The sequence below is a fragment of the Narcine bancroftii genome, chromosome 6, assembly GCF_036971445.1.
Source record: "Narcine bancroftii isolate sNarBan1 chromosome 6, sNarBan1.hap1, whole genome shotgun sequence".
NCBI lineage: Eukaryota > Metazoa > Chordata > Chondrichthyes > Torpediniformes > Narcinidae > Narcine > Narcine bancroftii.
The window spans coordinates 206,767,261-206,789,683 of NC_091474.1; the positions used below are offsets into that span (position 1 = coordinate 206,767,261).

General features: G+C 40.0%; 1 protein-coding gene across 1 annotated transcript in view; it reads left to right on the plus strand.

Moving 5' to 3' along the window:
* The window catches only part of mdn1 (midasin AAA ATPase 1), a 228,121-nt gene that overhangs the window by 191,220 nt on the left and 14,478 nt on the right, over nt 1-22,423 (plus strand). Inside the window, exons 90-95 of the mRNA XM_069887323.1 lie at nt 6,031-6,180; nt 11,270-11,371; nt 14,581-14,782; nt 14,922-15,089; nt 17,835-17,995; nt 18,448-18,537. Of these exons, the coding sequence (XP_069743424.1) occupies nt 6,031-6,180; nt 11,270-11,371; nt 14,581-14,782; nt 14,922-15,089; nt 17,835-17,995; nt 18,448-18,537 (873 nt within the window). The remainder of the gene's footprint in view (nt 1-6,030; nt 6,181-11,269; nt 11,372-14,580; nt 14,783-14,921; nt 15,090-17,834; nt 17,996-18,447; nt 18,538-22,423) is intronic.

The following is a 22,423-nucleotide window of genomic DNA, read 5'->3' on the forward strand; positions in this document are numbered from 1 at the left end:
ATCCGTAGCCCCGTTCCTGCCTTCTCCCCATATCACTCAACTCTGCTATATTTAAGAACTCTATCTAACTCTTTCTTGAAAGCATCCAGAGAATAGGCCTCCTCTGTCTTCTGAGGCAGAGCATTTCACAGATCAACAACTCTCTGGGTGAAAAAGTTTTTCCTCAACTCTGTTGTAAATGGCATACCCCTCATTCTGAAACTATGACCTCTGGTTCTGGACTTTCCCAACATCGGGAACATGTTTTCTACCTCTATGATGTCCAGACCCTTAATAATTTGTATTGTAGTGGCTGCTACTGCTGGAGAGGTTATGCTCAAAGAAAAGACACACACTACGGGAACCATTCAACACTGGTTTATTGTGCTGGCAGCTCAGCTTATAAAGGGCTCAGAAGCCCATCTTTGACATCATCATGCCACCCTACTGGTGGCATTTCAATCCGCTTCCTGGATTGGTTGTTCAGTGCTATCCGGGGAGCAGCCAATCAGTGAGTTCCTCTCATCCCCGGATGTGGCTGCTTCCCTAGCTCCATCAGATTGGCTGCTGCTGGCCAGCCCATTGAAGTGGGACACTGCAGCCACATGCTGCTGAGTTGGGCGCTGACTTTGAAGAGCGTAGCCTGTCTCGGCCAGCTGTGTAGGCCACAGACTCCCAGTGTCAGGTCGCCGCTTCAGGCATGGTGTGTTCGGCGGCCTGCTACAATATATTTCAGTCAGATCCCCAATCATCCCTCTAAATTCCAGTGCATACAAGTCCATCACTCCAATCTTTCAACTTATGACATTCCTGCCATCCTGGGAACTAACCTTGTGAACCTTTGCTGCACTCCCTCAATAGCAAGAATGTCCTTCCTCAAATTTGGAGACCAAAACTGCACACAGTACTCCAGGTGTGGTCTCATCAGAGCCATGTACAACTCCTTGTAATGAACACCAACATGCCTTCAGCTTTCTTCACTACCTGCTGTATCTGCTTGCTTACTTTCAATGAACAAGGACACCTAGATCTCATACTTCCCCCTTTTCTAACTTGACATCATTCAGATAATAATCTGCCTTCCTATTCTTGCCACCAAAGTGGATAATCTCACATTTATCCACGTGAAACTTCATCTGCCCACTTATCGCCCTGCATTCTCATCACGTCCTCTTCATATTTCACACTGTCAGCCAGCTTTTGTGTCATCTGCATATTTGCTAATGTTACTTTTAATCCCCTCATCTAAATCATTAATGTATATTGTAAATAGCTGTGGTCCAGCACCGAGCTTTCCTGTACCCCACTAGTCACTACCTGCCATTCTGAAAGGGACCCATTAATCCCTGCTTGTAGTGGTATGCTTGGAGGGAGTGGGCAGAACGAGCACTAACAGCTCCCATCTTGTGATAGCTAGACACAACAGCCTTCTATCTACTGGCAACTAGCCACTGCAGCCACGAGACAAAGAAATTCAGCAGAACCCATAGGTCTACTGAAAAGCCTGGCCTACTCAACATAGCTACATCATGAGATGGTTAGCACTTCAGATGTCATGATGCCAGGTCACATGTTGTGTGTCTATATTAAGCCTGATAACATGTCAATAAACACTTCTCTCTTCACTGGCTGACAATTTCAAGCGTGATCTCGTTATTCCTAACATTTCAACATGATGGTGTATGAGCACAAATATCATCTGCCACATGCTCTTTGTTTCCTGTCTGCCAACCAATTTTCTATCCATGCCAGTACCCTACCCCCAAAGCCATGTGCTTTAATTTTACCTATTAATCTCCTAAGTGGGACTTTATCATAGACTTTCTGAAAGTCCAGGTACACCACATTCACTAACTGTCCCATGTCCATTTTCATCCTCAAAAAAATTCCAGAACATTTTTTTGAAATCCATGCTGACTCGGACTGATCTTGTTACTGCTATCAAAATATGCTGCTATTTCATCTTTTGTAATTGACTCCAGCATCTTCCCCACCACCGATGTCAGGCTAACTGGTCCATAATTCTGTGTTCTCTTTCCCTCCTTTCTTTAAAAAGTTGGCTAACATTAGCTACCATCCAATCTGCAGGAACTGAACCTGAATCCATAGAACATTGGAAAATAATTACCAATACATCCACGCTTTCCAGAGCCACCTCCTTAAGTACCCTGGGATGCAGACCATCAACTCCTGGGGATTTATCAGCCGTCAGTCTACTCAACACCATTTTCTGCTTAATGTGAATTTCCTTCAGTTCCTCCATTATCCCAGGTCCCCTGTCCGCTATTACATCTGGGAGATTGTTTGTGTCTTCCCTAGTGAAGACAGATTCAAGATACCTGTTCAACTCATCTGCCATTTCCTTGTTCCCCATAATAATTTCACATATTTTTGTCTTCAAGAGCCCAACTTTTATCTTAACTAATTTTTTCCTCTTCACATACCTAAAGAAGCTTTTACTATCCTCCTTTATATTCTTGGCTGGCTTACCTTAGTACCTCGTCTTTTCTCCCTGTATTGCCTTCGTACCTCGTCTTTTCTCCCTGTATTGCCTTTGTACCTCGTCTTTTCTCCCAGTATTGCATTAGTACCTCGTCTTTTCTCCCTGTATTGCCTTAGTACCTCGTCTTTTCTCCCTGGATTGCCCTAGTACCTCGTCTTTTCTCCCTGGATTGCCCTAGTACCTCGTCTTTTCTCCCTGGATTGCCCTAGTACCTCGTCTTTTCTCCCTGGATTGCCCTAGTACCTCGTCTTTTCTCCCTGGATTGCCCTAGTACCTCGTCTTTTCTCCCTGGATTGCCCTAGTACCTCGTCTTTTCTCCCTGGATTGCCCTAGTACCTCGTCTTTTCACCCTGGATTGCCCTAGTACCTCGTCTTTTCACCCTGGATTGCCCTAGTACCTCGTCTTTTCTCCCTGGATTGCCCTAGTACCTCGTCTTTTCTCCCTGGCTTGCCTTTTTTGATATCTTCGTTTGCTCTTAAAAGTTTCCCAATCCTTTGGCTTCCCGCTCATCTTTGTTATGTTATACTTGTATTTCTATACTGACCTTGACTTCCCTTGTCAGCCACAGTCACCCCTTAAAATCTTTCTTCCTCTTTGGAGTGAACTGATCTTGCACCTTCTCTATTATTCCCAGAAATACTTGCCATTGATGTTCCACTGTCATCCCTGCTAGGGTATCTTTCCAGACAACTTTTACCAGTTCCTCTCTCATGGCTCCATAGCCACCTTTGTTCTACTATAATATTTACACTTCCAATTTTCCCTTCTCCCTCTCAAATTGTAGATTAAAACTTACCATATTATGGTCACAACCTCCCAATGGCTCCTTTTCCTCGAGTTCCCTTATCAAATCTGGTTCATTACACAACACTGAATCCAAAATTGGCTTCTCCCTGATGGGCTCTATTACAAGCTGCTCTATCTTGGAGGCCAGTACCAACCCAGTGTATCTGCATGCTGAAATCCTGTATAGCAACCATAACATTACCTTTGCACCATGCCAATTTTAACTCTTGATTCAACTTGCACCCTGTATCCAGGCAACTGTTTGGGGACCTGTAGATAACTCCCATTTAGGGTCTTTTTGCCCTTACAATTTCTCAGTTCTATCCATACTGTACATACTCTACATCTCCTGATTCTTGTCACCCGTCACAACGGTCTGAATTTAATTCCTCACCAACAGAGCAAGCCCACCCCCTCTGCTTACCTGTCTGCCTATTGATAGGATGTATATCCCTGAATATTCATTTCCCAGTTCTGGTCCTCTTGCAGCCATGTTTCTGTTATTCCTACAACATCATACTTGCCGATTTCCAACTGAGCCTCAAGCTCTTCCACTTTATTTCTTATGCTTTGTGCATTCATATATAAAATATAATCAATTTACTCCCCTCCGCTTTCACGTCGATTCCTATTGCACTTGGCCATAATCTCCGATTCCTTCCTGAGCTTTCTGCCCTGTTAATTCTGTTGTCTTTCTTAACTTCTTGTTCTCTCTTTCCTTTTAACTTCATCCTTATATTTCCAGTTCATGTCCCCCCCCCCCAAACTACTTAGTTTAAACACACCTGTGTAGCAGGTGCAAACCTGCCTGCCAGAATGTGGTCCCCACCTGTTAAAGGTGCAACCCATCCCTTTTATGCAATTCATCCTTACTCTAAAACAGATCCCAGTGGTCTAAGAATCTAAATCCCTGCTTCCTGCACCAGCTCCTCAGCCACACATTCAGATCCCCATCTCCCTGTTCTTGCCTTCACCAGCACGAGGAACTGGAAACAAACCGGAGATAACCACCCTGGAGGTCCTGCTTTTCATTCTTCTTCTGAGTTCTCTGAAGTCACGTTACAGAATTTCTTTCCTCTTCCTGATGTCATTTGTGCCGACATGCACTACTACTTCCGACTGTTCATCTTCACCCTTGAGGATGCCCTGCAATTGGTCCATGAAGTCCTGGATCCTGGCACCTGGTAGGCAACACACCATCCTTAAATCCTGCCTGTTGATGCAGAAACCCCTTTCTGTACCTCTCACTATGGAATTCCCTACTAGCATATCTCTGCCTGCCTTTTGTCTCCTTGGCTTTGCTTCAGCTCAATTTTTTGACTTGCAGACCTGTCGCCTCTCAGACTGGCAGTGTCTTCTGTCCCAACAGCTTCCAAGAGAGTGAACCTGTTTTCAAGCGGTGCATCCCCCAGGGTCTCCTTTACTCCAAGTATCCATCCCTTCCTCATCATCACTACCCTTCTCTCTTCCAGTATCTTCGGTGTAATGATCTCACTATAGGTTCTGTTCGGAAAACTCATTTTCCCGGATGAACCTGAGGTTATCCAGTTGCTTCTCCAGTGCCCCATCGTGATCCTTCAGGAGCTGAACCTGGATACACTTTCCACAGTTGTAGCAGCCAGAGGGTCCATCAGTGTCCCTGACCTCCCACATCACGCAAGCATCACCCTGAATCTGTTTACCTGTCATTTCTTCACCACTTCTCACTCTCCCCAACTGTGGCTTAGTCTCCTCTCCTCCCTCAGCCACCTCACACTCTTAAGCCAAAGACTCACACTTTTCTCACGAGGCACTTCCCTTGATAAGGCCGCTCCCCTAGAGCAAACCTTGCTTATATTAGCTGATAATTTGACTCATTTGTTTCATTTGCCACACCTCTGCAAACCTTGAGGGTATGTGTTAGGGGCTGGTCCCGACCAGTTTTTAAATCAACTGCTCATTCTCAGCCAATCCACCCACTCACTCCTTCACTGGTTGGAGCAACTGCGTGTGTCTTGTGGATCCAATAATTAACCTAGGGATCCTGTAGCTACATTTCATTTCATTTCGATGAAGCATGTTAATGTCATTGTGTCATGGACCTATGCAAGGTGCAAACAGGCCCTTCAGCCCAACTGGTCCATGTTGTCCATCCAAGCTGGTCCTGTATGTCTGTGTTTAGCTGATATTACTCTAAACCATTCCTATTCAAGCACCTGTTTAAATGTATTTTTATTGAAGGAATTGTGTTCCACAAATTAAAGTATTTTTGTCCATTTTCTATTTTGGGTGAAGATGTTGTTTATAAAACAAACAATCCAGTTTAGTTGGAGTTGTGCGTGCTGGCCTTTTTCTTAGTTAAGAGTAAAATATTCATGTAAGTTGTTGGAATCTGCTTGGCTGGCAGCCAGTCTTGAATGGATTTGGGAGGTCTGTATCTGTTAGTTGTGAGGCTGTTTGTAACTTGCTTTTTATTGGCTGGCAAGGAATTCGATGTTGCCTTTCCATTCAAACTGCAGCGATGAAACTATTCTTGAATAGTGAAAGGCAAGTGTGATTTACCTGGTCGTGTAATTTGAATAGCAGGTTTAGATTGACAAGTTATAAATGGCATTGATATTAGTTTAGGTCTTGGGTGATTTACACATGTGCATTTTGTTACAGACTAGTTTTCAAAATTACTAAGTTGTTTGTCCTCACCTCTTTGAATTCAATAAAAAATTCCGATCTTAAAAATAACTTGTGATTGGGCTCACTTTCTCTCCATGATTTATTTCTTCAGGCAGATGACAACAGAGAAGACCAGGACATTCCAGAGTCCAAACAACGAATGGATCATGAAGCTACTGGAAAAACTGGAGAGGAGAATCTTCAGAGTGACACAGCTGTGGAGGTGGCAGGATCTGCAACTGAGAGAGACCAAGCTAAGGAGGTACAATAGAGCAGAAGGTTTGACAGTGTGTGTTGAAAGTGTACAATTCTCTATTGCTGTTTGCCTTTTGTCTTTGAAATAATGGAATCATCAGATGATGGAGACCTAATTGGAGATCATAACTTGAAAAAAAAATTTCTCTGATTGGATCAGTCTGTTTTAGTAAAACAGACTTTGTTTAACAAAGGTAGACAAAACAAGGTTTTATAGGTTCCAGAATGGTAGCCACAGATTGGAAAGCAATAAATGTAGGCCACTATTTAAGAAGGAAGAAAGAGAAAAATGGGGAATTATAGAATACTTAAGTCAACATCAGTAATTGAGAAAATATTATTAAAGAAGTGGTAGCTACATGATCCAATTCTATTTAATACCCATAATAAACAGGAATATTTTAAAGGGCAAGACCTTTCACCTTTGTTCCTACCCCCTTCTCTGCTTTCCCCTTCTCACCTACCCACATTTATATTTAGACATTTGATTTTTGACACTCATAAAGCAGGGTTCGGGCCTGAAATGTCGACCACGTTTGTCATGGTTTTTGAGGTCTAAAAACAGTTAGGCAACACGGAGAATTCCTCAAGAAGTTTAAATCTTTATTTGCAAACAAAGGCTGAGGTTATCAAAAGAACCAGTCACTTGACTGTCCTCCAAACACAGTACATAGCGACATTTTATATTGTCCTGACTTAATTACATTTCTGCTATTAATCATTCATAACCAAATCTTTCAGCAGTTTGTCATTTCCTGACTTGCCACAATTATTTTTCACCTATCATGTTTTGATTCACGGAGTTCGATCATATCCTGCCACCTGCTACCTTATCTTCCACTTAGTATCCTGTCACTATTCTATTCATTTACTGTGGCCTAGTATCGTAAATATAAAGTAAATTGTTACTTTGTAGCATAATGTGTATAAATTGTTACATAGTAAATTCATAAATATGATAAATACTTAATAAATATAGTATATAGTAAATTGATGCATAGTAATGGATTAATGAATATATAATAGCTAATACATAGTTCATATGGTTTATTTTCCATACCTTTTACTTTCTATGAATGCTGTGTGACCTGAGTTTCTCCAGCACTTTTGTGCACTGAATTAAACTCAGCACCTGAGACTAAAGCTAATACTGGATTAGTGAATGGAGACAAATCATCAGGAATAAATGAATCCTTTTTGAATTGGAAGGTTGTGACTAGTGGAAAACTATAGAGATTGGTATTCGGACCCCAGCTACTCAAATCTACTGTATATCTGTAATGTGGCTATGTTTGTTGTTGATGAGAAGCTGGGTGGCATTGTAAGCAATGAAAAATTTTTTACAGTGCCCTCCATAATGTTTGTAACAAAGATGCTTTTTTCCCCCCTCCCCGCCCTTTATTTACCCGTGTACTCCACAGTTTTAAATTTGTAATCAAACAATTCACATATAATTAAAGTAAACATACTAGATTTTATTCAAGGTTATTTATATACATTTTGATTTGACCATGTAGAAATTCTCGGGTGAAAACAGGAGGCGGTGGTGGAAACGGGTGTATGTTTAATTGCTTGATTGTTGCAGGTATAAGAGATCTAGGCTTGCTTCTCAGTTTTTGATCACTTTTGAAGTTGTTGCCATTTTCAACATGAAGGCCAGAGTTGTGCCAGTGCAAGTCAAAGAAGCCATTATGAGGCTGAAAAACAAGAATAAAGCAGTAAGAGACTTCGCCCAAACCTTAGGATTGCCAAAATCAATAATTTGGAATATTATTAAGAAGAAAGAGCAAATTAATGAGCTCAGTAATTGCAGAGGGACTGGTCTTCCAAGGAAGATCTCCACTGCTGATGACAGAAGAATTCTCTTCATAATGAAGAAAAATTCCCATATGTATGTCCGACAGATTAGAAACACTCTTCAGGAGGCAGGTGTGGATGTGTCAATGACTACTGTCAGCAGAAGACTCCATGATCAGAAATACAGAGGCTACACTGCAAGGTGCAAGCCATTAGTTAGCCGCAGAAAGGATGGCCATCTTACAATTTGCCAAGAAGCATTTAAAAGAGCTTGCAGAATTCCAGGGGGAAAAAAATCTTGTGGATAGATGAGACCAAGATTAACCTGTATCAGATTGATGGCAAGAGGAAAGTGTGGAGGCGTAAAGGAATTGCACAAGATTCAAAGCACACCACCTTTGCCATGATTTGCATCTTGCATTGTAGCCTCTATTTTTATTCATGAAGTCTTCAAGTCAAGTTTGTAATCTGATTGTACAAGGACAACCTGACGAAACAGCATTTTCTGGTTCTCTGTTCAAAATACGGAGACACACAACCAGTCATAACACGCATATAAACAAACAATACCAGTACATATACAGGACAAGTATTTCATCTATTATAAATAAATAAATACCATAAATACATTTTGTATTGTACATATGAGAGTCTCAGATGGTTAGTGTGAACAGTTCCTTTGGTTCTTCAGCATTATCACTGCACATGGGAAGAAGCTGTTCCTCAGCCTGATGGTACTGGCTCTGATACTCCTGTATCGCCTCAAATGCTGTCTTCGTGAAGGAAGGGGTCCTCAATAATTTAGCGCATCCTCATCAGACAATGATCCCAGAAGATTACGTTGAAGGGGGAGGGTGACTCCCGGGACCCTCTCTGCCACTATATAATAGTCCTGTTAGTTGACCTCTAATCCATTACTCTGCAGCAACCGAAACACACTATGATGCAGCTGGCCAAGACGCTCTTGATAGAGCTCCTACCGCTTGTCTTCTCAGAAAATGCAGTCATTTTTGCGCCTTGCTGACAAGTGAGGAGATGTTGAATGTCCACAATAAGTCACTAGCTAAGTGAACTCCAAGGAATTTGGTGCTCTCCACTCTTGATATCCGATGGAGGGTGATCATTCCTGGTCCTCCTGAGATCCCTGATCATATCCTTCATCTACATTCATCTCATGTTGTTACACTCTCACCTTTTCTCTGAAGTGCAACTTGTTGCTGATGAGGCCAACTACTGTTGTGTCATCTTCAAACTTGATGAACTGTTGAGCTGGATTAGGTGATGCAGTCAAGGGTCAGTAGTGTGAACAAGAGCAGGCAGAGCACACAGCCCTGAAGTGTAATAGTGCTCGACGTTTTGCTATTGACCCAACCAGACTTCTGTGGACAGTAGTTGACACATCCACACTTGCCTCCTGAAGAATATTTCTGATCTGTTGGACAAACATTGGGAATTTTTCTTCATTCTGATGAGAATTCTTGTTAGCAGCAGTGGAGATTTTCCTTGGAATACCAATCCCTTTGCTATTACTGAGCTCATTAGTCCGTTCTTCCTTCTTAATGATATTGCAAACAGTTGATGTTGGTCATTCTAAGGTTTGGACGATGTCTCTTAATGTTTTATTCTTGTTTTTCAGCCTCATAATGGCTATTTGACTTGCATTGGCACACCTCTGGTCCGTGTGTTGAAAAATGGCAACTACAAAGTTGATCGAAACCTCAAAAGCAAGCCTAGCTCTCTTATACCTGCACCAATGAAGCCATTAAATATACCCGAGTAATCAAAAACACCTGTGATACTAAATATCCCAAACATTATGGTGCCCTGAAGAGAGGGTACCATGTATAAATAGTGCTGTAATTTCTACAGGGTCAAACTAAAATGTGTAGAAGTAACTTTAAAAAAAAATCTGGAATGTGCACTTTAATTACATGTGAATTGTTAGATTACAAATGTAAAACTGTGGAGCACAGGGACAAATAGAGGAAAAAAGTGTCTTTGTCCCAAACATTATGGAGGCACTGTAGCTGATCTTCAAGGGGATGTTGAAGTGAACTAGGATAGATATTGTAGATGGAACATGCTGTGAAAGGGAGGGGTGGGGGGGAAATGCCATGGTCCATTTTAGCTGAAAAATAGATAAAGGTGGAGGATCTATTTTTAGAGGGGTAAAAGATTGGGAGGCATTGCTGTTAAGAAGATCCGGGTATTCTAGTTCACATATCATTGAAATTCATATGCGGCAAGAATTGATGAAGACTAATATGTTGGCTTTCTTTGCAGGAGGATTTGTATATGCAGAATTAACCAGGGCTGGATAGAGAGGACGTGGAGAAAATATTTTCAGCAATACAAGAGGGCACTGCCTCAGAATAAAGGGACATCCCTTTAGAACAGAGATGAGGCTGACCTTTTCAGCCATTAGGTGGTGAATCTGGAATTTGTTGCCAGACTGCTGTGGAGGCCAAGTCATTGGGTAGATTTAAAGCAGAGATTGATGTGTCATTGATTAGTAAGGTTGTCATATTTTTGTAGAGAAAAGACAGGAAAATGGAGTTGAATAGAAGAATACATCAGCCTTGATATGTCTGGCAAAAAGATTCTGTTCCAATCTTTTATGATCTTACTACGATTGTGCAGGTCCCAAGTGAAACAACACCTGTAATCTTATGCATGAATCTAGGCTCCCTATCCAATAATACATTTTCGATGGAGGGCATGCAGCAAACATTCAACAGATAGATTCCTAGCACGGAGGTGGGATTGAACATCATGCTTGCAAGCTGTAAATGAGGTAAACCAGTGACGTTTACTTTGGTGGAAGTGTCTAAAGCCAAAGCTTGCATCCTCCAGAGGGAGACAATCCAGGACTATGAGAAGAAGACTCTGAGGGCTTAATTACCAAGTATATAAAATACTCTTTTTTTTAAGGAGTTTAAGTAATTGAGAGATGCAGGGTTAGTACAGAGGAGTGAATGCCAGATGAAATATCTGTCAGAATCTTTAATGTGAAATAGGTGGGAAAATGCTGAATGGCCACCTTGAATGTTTTTAAGATCACTTGAACAGGTAGTTTTCCAGAACCTTTTGAGTTTTTATTTTTGTTCCATCTTAACTCCCAAACTTGTTTCACAAGTGTTCCAACCAGCAAGAGATTGGGAATTAAAGGAGGGAGGGAGCCTGAGAGCTACTACAGGAATCTGAATTAAACCATTAACTGCCATCCAGAAAATAAACCATTGCCCCGTATTTTATTTTCTGCCACAGTGATGCCAATCCGTTTATTTTGAATATTACAGGAGCAAGGATGTGGGGCTGCAGATGCTAACCAATCAGAAGGCCATGAATCCAAATTGACAGCAAGGGTTGCATCTCAAAGGCAATCTCGAGACAAAACACAGGTAAAAGAACAGATATTGTTTGAGTGCATGACAAATATTTTTCAATTGTATATTTTGTACAAGAGCTTGAAATTATTCTTCACCTAATTATTCAAAGGTTAATTGTTATTCACCAGTCAAGACCGCACGAAAGTTATTTTCAACTCTAGAAGATCATTTTGGTCCAACAGCATATTATAATTCATATTGAAATAGATGAAAAGGTTCATTGGCTGCAAGCTTTAAAAAAAATCAACTCAGTACTGCATGTTGTTGTTCTCAGTGTACACATCATTTCAATAATGTGGCAGGAAATAGTAGCACCATGATTCTCCATTCATCCTGTTACTAATCATTTTGTACTTTTCCCAAAGGTAGCTTACTGAAAACAATATTTAATTTAACTTCCCTTATGAGATTAATGCAGAAATACAACAAATGAATAAATGACCTAATTAAGCACACGGGAAGATTGCCCAGCAAATTGTACGTCATTGATCCAGAAAATGAAAAAGAATGAAGACATTATAATATTAAACTTGATTATTTTTCCCTTTTCTCCAACTGATGCATCTTTCCCATTACTGCATTTCATAAGTATTTAAATTTAGACATGCAGCAGGCCCACGAGCCCGTGCTGCCCATTTATACCCAACCCCTAGTACATTTCGAATGGTGGGAGGAAACCAGAGCCCCGGGGAAAACCCACGCAGACATGGGGAGAAAGTGCAAGGTCCTTACAGACGATGTGGGATTCAAATCCCAGTCACTGGTGCAGTAACAGTATTGTGCTGCCTGCTACACTAACCATGCCACTTGAACTTTGTCATTCCTGCCATTTTTCAACTCTTGAATCAAATTAAAGCACAATATTAATCCAGTGGTTTTCTGATACTATAGTTATCACTTTGTATTTTCAGCTTTTAGAACAAGTTTTTGAACTGAGAATAAAATCCAGGTATGCCATGAAATGTCCTACTTTAATAAATTGATAACCAAATGTGCTGTGTTTCTTAAAACAGCACAAGATTGTGGGTTAACTTTGTAATTTCAGTTAGCATAACCTAAATATCATACTGGTTTCCAATGAGTTAGAATATAGAACACTACAGGCCCTTTGACTCACAATGTTGTGCAGACCTACATATATAATCTACCAAAAGAAAACTAAACTGTCCTTACTTTATAACTTTCTATTTTTCTTTCATTCTTGTGGCTGTCTAAGAGTCTCTTTAAATGCCCCTATTGTTCCAGCCTCCACCACCCTGGGCAAGGCATTCCAGGTACCCATAACTGTTTGTGTTTATTTTTTTTAAAAATGAACAAACTTACCCCTGATGTCTCCCCTAAATATTCCTCCCTTCACTTTGTCCAGAGATGTTTTCTGATATTTGCTACTCCCACCTTGGGAAAAAGGTACTGGCTTTCTGCCTTACCTATGCCTCTCATAATTGTGTAGACCTATATAACCATATAACCACTCACAGCACAGAACAGGCCTACTAGTCCATGCCGTAACAAATCCCCACCCTCCTAGTCCCACTAGCCAGCACCCAGTCCATACCCCTCCAGTCCTCTCCTATCCATGTAACTATCCAGTCTTTCCTTAAATGTAACCAATGATCCCGCCTCGACCACGTCTCTCGGAAGCTCATTCCACATCCCTACCACTCTTTGCGTAAAGATATTTCCCTTCATGTTCCCCTTATAATTTTCCCCCTTCAATCTTAAACCATGCCCTCTAGTTTGAATCTCCCCCACTCTTAATTGAAAAAGCCTATCCACATTTACTCTGTCTGTCCCTTTTAAAATCTTAAACACCTCTATCAAGTCCCCTCTCAATCTTCTATGCTCCAGAGAAAAAAGCCCCAAGTCTGCACAACCTTTCCCTGTAACTCAAACCTTGAAATCCTGTCAACATTCTTATGAACCTTCTCTGCACTCTCTCTATTTTGTTTATATCTTTCCTATAATTTGGTGACCAAAACTGTACACAGTACTCCAAATTTGGCCTCACCAATGCCTTGTACAATTTCATCATAACCTCCCTACTCTTGAATTCAATACTCCAATTTATGAAGGCCAACATTCCAAATGCCTTCTTCACCACACCATCTACCTGAGTATCTGCCTTGAGGGTACTATTTACCACAACTCCTAAATCCCTTTGTTGCTCTGCACATCTCAATAGCCTACCATTTAATGCATATGACCTATTTAGTTATATGGTTATGTCCACGTCTGCTGCAGGCTTGTTGGTGACTGACAAGTTCGATGCGGGACTGGCAGGCACGGTTGCAGCGGTTGTAAGGGAAAATTGGTTGGTTGGGGTTGGGTGTTGGGTTTTTCCTCCTTTGTCTTTTGTCAGTGAGGTGGGCCCTGCGGTCTTCTTCAAAGGAGGTTGCTGCCCGCCGAACTGTGAGGCACCAAGATGCACGGTTGGAGGCAATATCAGCTCACTGGCGGTGGTCAATGTGGCAGGCACCAAGAGATTTCTTTAGGCAGTCCTTGTACCTCTTCTTTGGTGCACCTCTGTCTCGATGGCCAGTGGAGAGCTCGCCATATAACACGATCTTGGGAAGGCGATGGTCCTCCATTCTGGAGACGTGACCCACCCAACGCAGTTGGGTCTTCAGCAACGTGGATTCGATGCTTGCGGACTCTGCCAGCTCGAGTACTTCGATGTTGGTGATGAAGTCACACCAATGAATGTTGAGGATGGAGCGGAGAACGCGCTGATGGAAGCGTTCTAGGAGCTGTAGGTGATGCCGGTAGAGGACCCATGATTCAGAGCCGAACAGGAGCGTGGGTATGACAACAGCTCTGTACACGCTGATCTCTGTGTGTTTCTTCAAGTGGTTGTTTTTCCAGACTCTTTTGTGTAGTCTTCCAAAGGCGCTATTTGCCTTGGCGAGTCTGTTGTCTATCTCGTTGTCAATCCTTGCATCCAATGAAATGGTGCAGCCGAGGTAGGTAAACTGGTTGACCGTTTTGAGTTCTGTGTCCTCGATGGAGATGTGGGGGGGAATTACAAATTACAATTGGAATTGTAATTCCAATTCAAATCCCAGATTTTAATGCATCATCTGGCATCAACTAACTTTCACAACAACCCATGACTAATATGTTGAATGGAATCAAGGCAAGTTTTATTGTATAATATTTCTATATATAAAAAAAAACACTTCTTTCATTTTTTTCCCCCCCAAATCTTGTTTATCTTTTTCAAGAGTTACAAGAGAAAGCCTGGTCATGCAGATAATGAGAGAACAATGGGTGATTGTAATGAACGTGTAAATAAGCGGCTGAAGATGGTGGAAGCTGACAGTGCACACCAGCAGGACACAACTCCATCAGAGCAGGTGGTCAAGGAGACGGACATTTATGAACATGTGAAAGAAGGATGTGATTCTTATGACACTCAAACCTATGGTAAGTTCAGAGTTGTTCAAATTCTAAAACTCAAAAGAATTGTTTGAATCCATACATTTCATTTCTACTAGAGAAACGTTAGTGCTGTGTGTTAGGAGTGGTGAGATTTTATTCTACTTGTGTAAAATGCCCATTTTAGATGTGGCCACAACAGAGCAACAAAAATTAGGTGGGGCAGGCCAGGAAGAGCAAGATGAAGATTCAGAAACTATTGAAATGGAAACCACTCAAGAGGAGGAATTGGAGCGTGTGGGTGCACAGGAACTGAAGCCAGAAAAAGAAAAGTCATCAACTACAACAGCGTCAGGTAATTAAATATATGTGTTTATCACATATTTCAGTATATTTATATTAGTTTAACACAATAGCTAATAAACTGTTTGTCTTTCTAAATCTTGTACACATGCTGAATGTTAACCTGGTTAAATTCATTGTGTAGTTCGTGCTTTGAAGTAACTTGGCAATTAATTATTTTACTGCAGGTAAATGACAGTAAAAATTAGTAGTTCAGAGCAGCATTGAATAATGTGGCTACCCCAAATTGGTTTTACCTTTTTTAACCCAAGTTGTGTGCTTGCACTGGGCTTTGACCCTTCACTTTCATTTTTTCTTACTGAAAGCAAGTTAAAGATGAAAACAAAGTCATTATTGTGGCATTATGTTATTCCTGTGTGATCTTCATGTGCAAAAATGATTGCTACATTTGCAGTGTGCAACGACTGAACTTGAGAAGTGCTGCAAAGGATTTTACAGTTCAGTTCCTTTTGGCCTCTGTCGGTCATGACTGACTATGGGTATTGCCCCTCTGGTATTCTCTGTTTTGTTTAGCAGCATCAACTATGGTTATGGGGGCTGATCCTGGAATGGCAGGCTTTGCCACAGTGCTGCAGTACAGTTAGATTCCAATTATCTGAAAAGCTTGGGACCGGATGTTTTTCAGTTAACTGGATTTTTCAAATAACCAAATATTGGATTTAATCAGCCCAGTAGCATTATCAGAATACTTGTATCAGTGGTTAAACAACAAAAAGAAACAATGGAAGGCTTTTCAAGCCTGAAGTATTGTTTAATTCTTACCCAATCTCTGTTTAGAAAATAAGAAAAATGCAGCAACAAACACTAGAAATTCTCCTTGGTGGCTTTTTCAAATGGTTTTTCCTCCAGCGTTATCTGCCTCATTAACAATGGATTTTGTCTTAGCAGTCTATCTTTGATGTTATACCCTGACGTGATTTCTCGCTCTGTTTTAAATGCACACTGCTCTGGTGCATCAATAAGTCCATCACGTTTTCACAATGTTCTCTATTGGCTCTTTTTTCTGCAGTGTTAACTTGGTCATCTTCTTTTTCATTCTTTTTATTAACATTCCATAATATGCAGAGAATATAAGAATAGAAATAAGACAATTAAAATGGTCTGTCCAAGTCTCACTAAAGCACGCCTTGATGCAGAACAATTTCAGTGATTTCACCTTTGATCAGTGAATGAACTGGAACCTCATTATCAATGTTAAAAACTTCTTAAATACCCTCTTCTTTCAGCTTACTGATGGACCGTGAACACTTTTTCTCACCTGATACATAGAATCCTTCAAAATCACCATAATCATCTTCTTCATCAAGGAACAGAGTTGGGGGCCAGAGACTGTGCCAGGCAAATGCAACTGTCTTTAGTTACTTTGTTCCAAGTGTTGGCAACAGCATAAATGGCATCCTTTATGGTAAATTCCTTTTGGAAACCTTCCACATCCAAGCCTCTGTTCACTGATGACAGCATATTCTTCAAGAAAGTGTTTTTTATAGTCACTCTTCATTGATCCAAGGATACCTTGGACACATGACCGAATTAAGGAAGTCACATATGGGAGAAGGTACATGACATAAAGATTATCTTGGATGAGATTTTCAGCTGGAGGATGAGCAGAACAGTTGTCAATTAATTTTTTTTTAAATCTTGCAGTCTTCATCCAGTCCAGCTTCCCTGCAGTGAACAACACCCTTTGTGGCACATATTGTTTGTTAAACCAATAAGAAACGATATCCCTTGTGACTCATGCCATTCAGTTTGCATAATAATGGATTCACTTCTTTAAAACAACAAGGACGCAAGCTTTTGCCTGTCAAAGCAAGTTTACAGTTGTGCGTGCCTGCTGCATGAACACATCCCAGCACAGTTATTCAGTCGTGGCATCCTTAATTCCTTTAGGGGCTATCTCATCAGCTGTTGCCAGTGCTCTTCTGGGGCAATAATGCCAAAACAGTGATGCTTCATCGGCATTATAGATTTGTTCTGGCATCAGATTTTCATCATGATGTCGGCAAACTCGACCATGAATTTCTCCACTGCTTTTTCACCGCTAATCTTTAATATTTTAATGCCGTGTCTTTTCTTCAATTTTCTCATCTCTCCTGATAAATATTCACAACTCCCTTAAATTTTCAGATGATCATGATAGAGCTTTGCTTATTTCATGATCAGCAAACCATTAAATGGAATGTGTTCACCGTGACGTTGTTGGATCTACTCCATCAATACACGAACGAGTTCTTCCTTTTTAACCTTTGTGCAGTGTTTTTCCATCTTTCGTTAACTTCTGTTCGTCACTTTCAGAATAGAACTTCAATAGTTTATCCTTCTATTTCTTCAAGTCATAGATTGTGGTCGTTCCAACACCATACTCTTCTGTTTGACATCTCGCGTTTACACCACTGTCCAGTTTCACCATCAGCTTGATTTTCTGTTCTGTGGATGGACATAAACGCTTCCTCCTTTTCTTTTCACTGACGTCGACAGTGCTATCTGCAGACCTTTTTTGCCATTGTACAATACAAGAGGGTGCCGTTGGATTCAAAATGGTGCTAACAGTACGTTTGAGCCCCACATGAGCACATCAGGCAAAATTTTTTCAACTTGTGATGTTATGTTGCTGCTGGGAAAAGTTAGGATAATTGAACTTTTAGCTGATTTTCAGATAATCGGAAACATTCTATCTTGAAAAGTACTTTACAATCCAGGCTCTTGTGTTTCATTTGACAGCATTTTTATATTGTAGGATGTGATGACCTTGAGGCAGAGCTACACCTTCCCAAATCTGAAGATGTGGATATTACAAAAGATGACTCATCAGCATCTGGAGAAGAATCTCCACTTGAGAGGAGCAGAGAGTCCACAATCCACACCAAACACGAGCTCTTAACTGATGACATGGAACAAGTAGGAAATATCATGAGCTTTCTGGTTCTGTTAACAGCTAATTTCAAGAGACGTGTCTTAATGACTGATTGTTGTTGGACTATTTTTATGAATTTCATAACAAGGAAGAGACATAAGTCAATCTCTGCATGTTAGATTTGGAAATTTGAGACGTGAAATGTTAACTCACTTTCTCTTTCCACAAATGGTTCTTGACCAGACTGTTTAATTAATATTCTCTGTAGCGGTTTCATTTAAAAGGAGTTTCCCAAATCATTGCTTATCCTCTAATAGTTCATTTTATGGTACAAATAAGATTTTAAACTTGTTTTGCTACACTGACTAAAGCACATTCTTGGTTGCAATTACAAGAAAAAAAAATGATACAAAAGAAAATATTGCCAATGCATTTGTCTCGGTGGGTACACCTTTGTTTTACTACTGAAAGTTTTTGTGAAATCATTGCTTTCCAGAGTGTTCTCCTTAACCCAGAAGAGCTCCGTAAGCAGTTAGAAGAGCAGTTAAATGCATGGCAAAATGAAGAGGCTGGTGATCCAGAACAGGTGAGAGATCAGCAATTTTAATGAAGCAGCACGAATCCTGGAAGATCTCAGAAGGTCAGGTACCATCCAGGGAATGTTAGTGACTGTCATTGAGAGATACAAAATAATATTTTGAATATCAGCAGTTTAATTTAATGCCATCATTTTGATAATCTTCTTGAATTTCCATGTCCTCTAATGTTTGATTTTTTAATTTTTCACACTGTGAACCATATTAATCAAAATACATACAAACATTTCCCTCTTAAATATACACAGTGGCATTTTCTCCCCTTTTTTCCCCCCTATCTTCTCTCCCCCCCTTCCACCTCCATCCAAACCCATTAAACGTTCAACCTATACAATACAATAAATCCATTAAACAATGTCATCACACATTGAAAATAAACAAGAAAATTGTGTCATCTACTTTTACACACTGGGTCAAGTCATTTTGTCTTATCATTTTAGGGGGTGGGGGTCCGAGGCAAGCCCTCTCGTTATGTTCCATGTACGGTTCCCAAATTTGTTCAAATAATGTGACTTTATTTTTTAAATTGTATGTTATTTATTCCAATGGAATACATTTATTCATTTCTATGTACCATTGCTGTACTCTCAGGTTCTCTTCTGATTTCCAATTGACATTATACATTTTTTTGCTACTGCTAAGGCTATCATAATAAATCTTTTTTGCACTTCATCTACTTTGAGGCCTAATTCCTTACTACTTAGAAGAAAGATCTCTTGATTTTTTGGTATGTTGCTTTTTGTGATTTTATTTAATATCTGATTTAGATCTTCCCAAAACTTTTTCACTTTCTCAAATGCCCAAATTGTATGTACTGTTGTTCCCATTTCCTTCTTACAGCGAAAACATCTATCTGATAATGTTGGATCCCATTTTATTTTAACTTTTGAGGCGTGATATATAACCTGTGTAACCAATTATACTGTATCATATGTAACCTTGTGTTTATTATGTTCTTCATAGTTCCCATGTTTCATTTTTTATCTTTATGGTTAAATTTTTTTCCCACTTTTGTTTGTGTTTATAGCTTATTTCATCATTTTCATTCTCTTGCAACTTGATGTACATGTTCGTTATAAATCTTTATTATCATTGTTTCTGTAATCACATATTAAAGCTCCTTCCTTCTGGTAATCTCAGTCTGTTTCCCAATTTATCCTTTAAGTAGGCTTTCAGTTGATGGTATGCAAACATTGTACCATGAATTATTCCATATTTGTACTTCATTTGTTCAAATGTTAATAAATTATTTCACAAAAAACAATTTTCTATCCTTTTAATTCCTTTTCTCTCCCATTCTCTAAAGGAAAGGTTCTCTATTGTAAAAGGGATTAGCGGATTTTGCGTCAATAATAATTTTGGTAGTTGGTAATTTGTTTTTTTCCTTTCTAAGTGAATCTTCTACCATATATTGAGTAAATGATGCAGTACTGGTGAGCTTTTCTATCGTATCAGTTTTTCATCTCACTTATAAAGTATATGTTCTGGTACCTTCTCCTCTATTTTATCTAGCTCTATCTTAGTCCAATCTGGTTTTTCCCTTGTCTGATAAAAATCAGATAAATACCTTAATTGTTTTGCTCCTCTTCTTGCAATTTTGGCAGTTAAATTTTAGCTAAAAATTCCTCTATTTTATCATCTTTCCCCTCGTTCTCAGTTTGATACAATTGTTCATAAAATTCCTTAAAGTTCTCATTAATCTCCATTGGATTATATGTAATTTGTCCTTTTTTCTTGATGCCAATACAATTCTTTTAGCTTGTTCTGTTTTAAGTTGCCAGGCAACTAGCTCATAACACTTTATTTTATTTTTATGGACTTTATTTTCATTATGTTCTTCTCCACCTTATACGTTTATAATGTTTCATATTTTAATTTTTTGTCCGCCAATTCTCTTTTTGCTATATCATCCCTTGTTGCTAGTTCTTTTTTTGTACTTACTATCTTCCTTTCCAATTGTTCTATTTCCCGATTGTAGTCCTTTTTCATCTTAGTTACATAACTTGTTATCTGCCCTCTAATGAAGGCTTTCATTGCATCCCATAATATAAGTTTGTCTTTCACTGATTCTGTATTTATTTCAAAGTACATTTTAATTTGGCGCTTAAATTCTCTAAATTCCTGTCTTTTAAGTAGCATGGAGTTTAACCTCCATCTTTATGTTCTTGGTGGGATGTCCTCCAGTTCTATTGCTAATAACTGGGGTACGTGATCAGATAGCAATCTAGCTTTATATTCAGTTTTCCTAACTCTCCCTTGAATATGGGCCGACAACAAAAGCATATCAATCCTTGAGTATGTTTTATGCCTACTCGAATAATATGAGTATTCCTTCTCCCTTTGGTGCTGCCTCTTCCATATATCCATAAGTTTTATTTCCTGCATCGATTTAACCATAAATTTGGCCACTTTATTTTTGCTAGTCTTTTGTCCAGTTTTATCCAACGTTGGATCCAAATTAAAATTAAAATCCCCTCCTATCAATATATTCCCCTGCGTATCTACAATCTTCAACAAAATATCTTGCATAACCTTTTGATCCTCTTCATTAGGTGCATATATATTGATCAAATTCCAGAATTCTGAATATATCTGACACTTTATCATACATATCTCCCTGCTAGATCTATTATTTCTAATGTTTGATATTGAGGTGTTAAAACTGAGTGATAAAATTGCATGGAAATTATTGTAATTAAGCAAGATAAATAAAAATGCATAACATCAGAATCTTCCTACTCTCTAGTGAAGCTGCTCAAAATGCACATGCATTTCTGTTTGTGGTGATTGCCGTGGTCAGGAAAGCACATCTTGTGTACACCAGTGAATGGACATTTGCTGAAGGCAGTTTCCAACGTTGGCTTCACTCAGAGCAGCAGGAATGCATCTTGTGCTACTGCTCATTGGTTCAGTGCAAATTGTATTTTGCTCACAAATGACAATGCTGGTAATAGTCAGCAGGTCTGTCACAGCATTAATGACAAGAAGAGCCATTCGTATTTCCGGTTGTTAACTTTTCATTTAGCAGCAAGTTTGAAGTTACAAGAAGAAGGAAGATTGGTGGAGGGAACAAATGAGAAGGGCAGAAAAGATTAAATGATAAATGGTACTGACTGGAGGAGGATGGTACAGGCTAATGATTAGACCCTTTCATGCAAAGAAAAAGCCTAACTGTAAAAGCGGAGATTCTCTGCCCTTACATCGGGAAACTTGGCCAACTCCAAGGTGCCAACTGCAATTCCTCTTCGGGAAGGATAATTGGAGGAATGCAGCGGTCTGCAACCCCATATGAATGTACAGCCTCTGTAAGCAGCTAGTTGGGGCAGGCTAATGACCCCATTAGCCCGCGACCCATCTTGCGCACTGGTCCACTTTGTCTCTGTAGCTCAAAAGGAAGCAGAGCAATGGCTGTCTTCCCTACCCATAATTCCCCATTGTTCTGGGAAACGCAGCGGTTCCAGCTACGTGGGGGATTATGGGTAGGGAAAATGGCATTGCTCTGCTGTGTAATAATGGATGGTGCTACAGCACCTGTTACCCCGCCTCCATCGACTCTGTAGGGTGCTACGAGGCGCTGCTCGACATGAATGTGGTGCAGGAGCAGCTTTTAGGGCTGCTCCATGAAAGCTAAGTTTTATGTTGTAGCCAGCCTCCAATGGAGGCCTGGTATGAAAGGGCCAATTAATTGAAGTTAAATAGGAAAGTCTGCAGATACTGTGATTGTAGTGCAATACACAAGTGCTGGAGAAACTCAGCATATCACTCAGCATCTGTAGGAAGCAAAGGGATTTAACCAATGTTTCAGGCCTGAGCCCTTCATCAATGTCTACTGACATGACCTGTTGAGTTTCCCCAGCACTTGTATGTATTGCACTG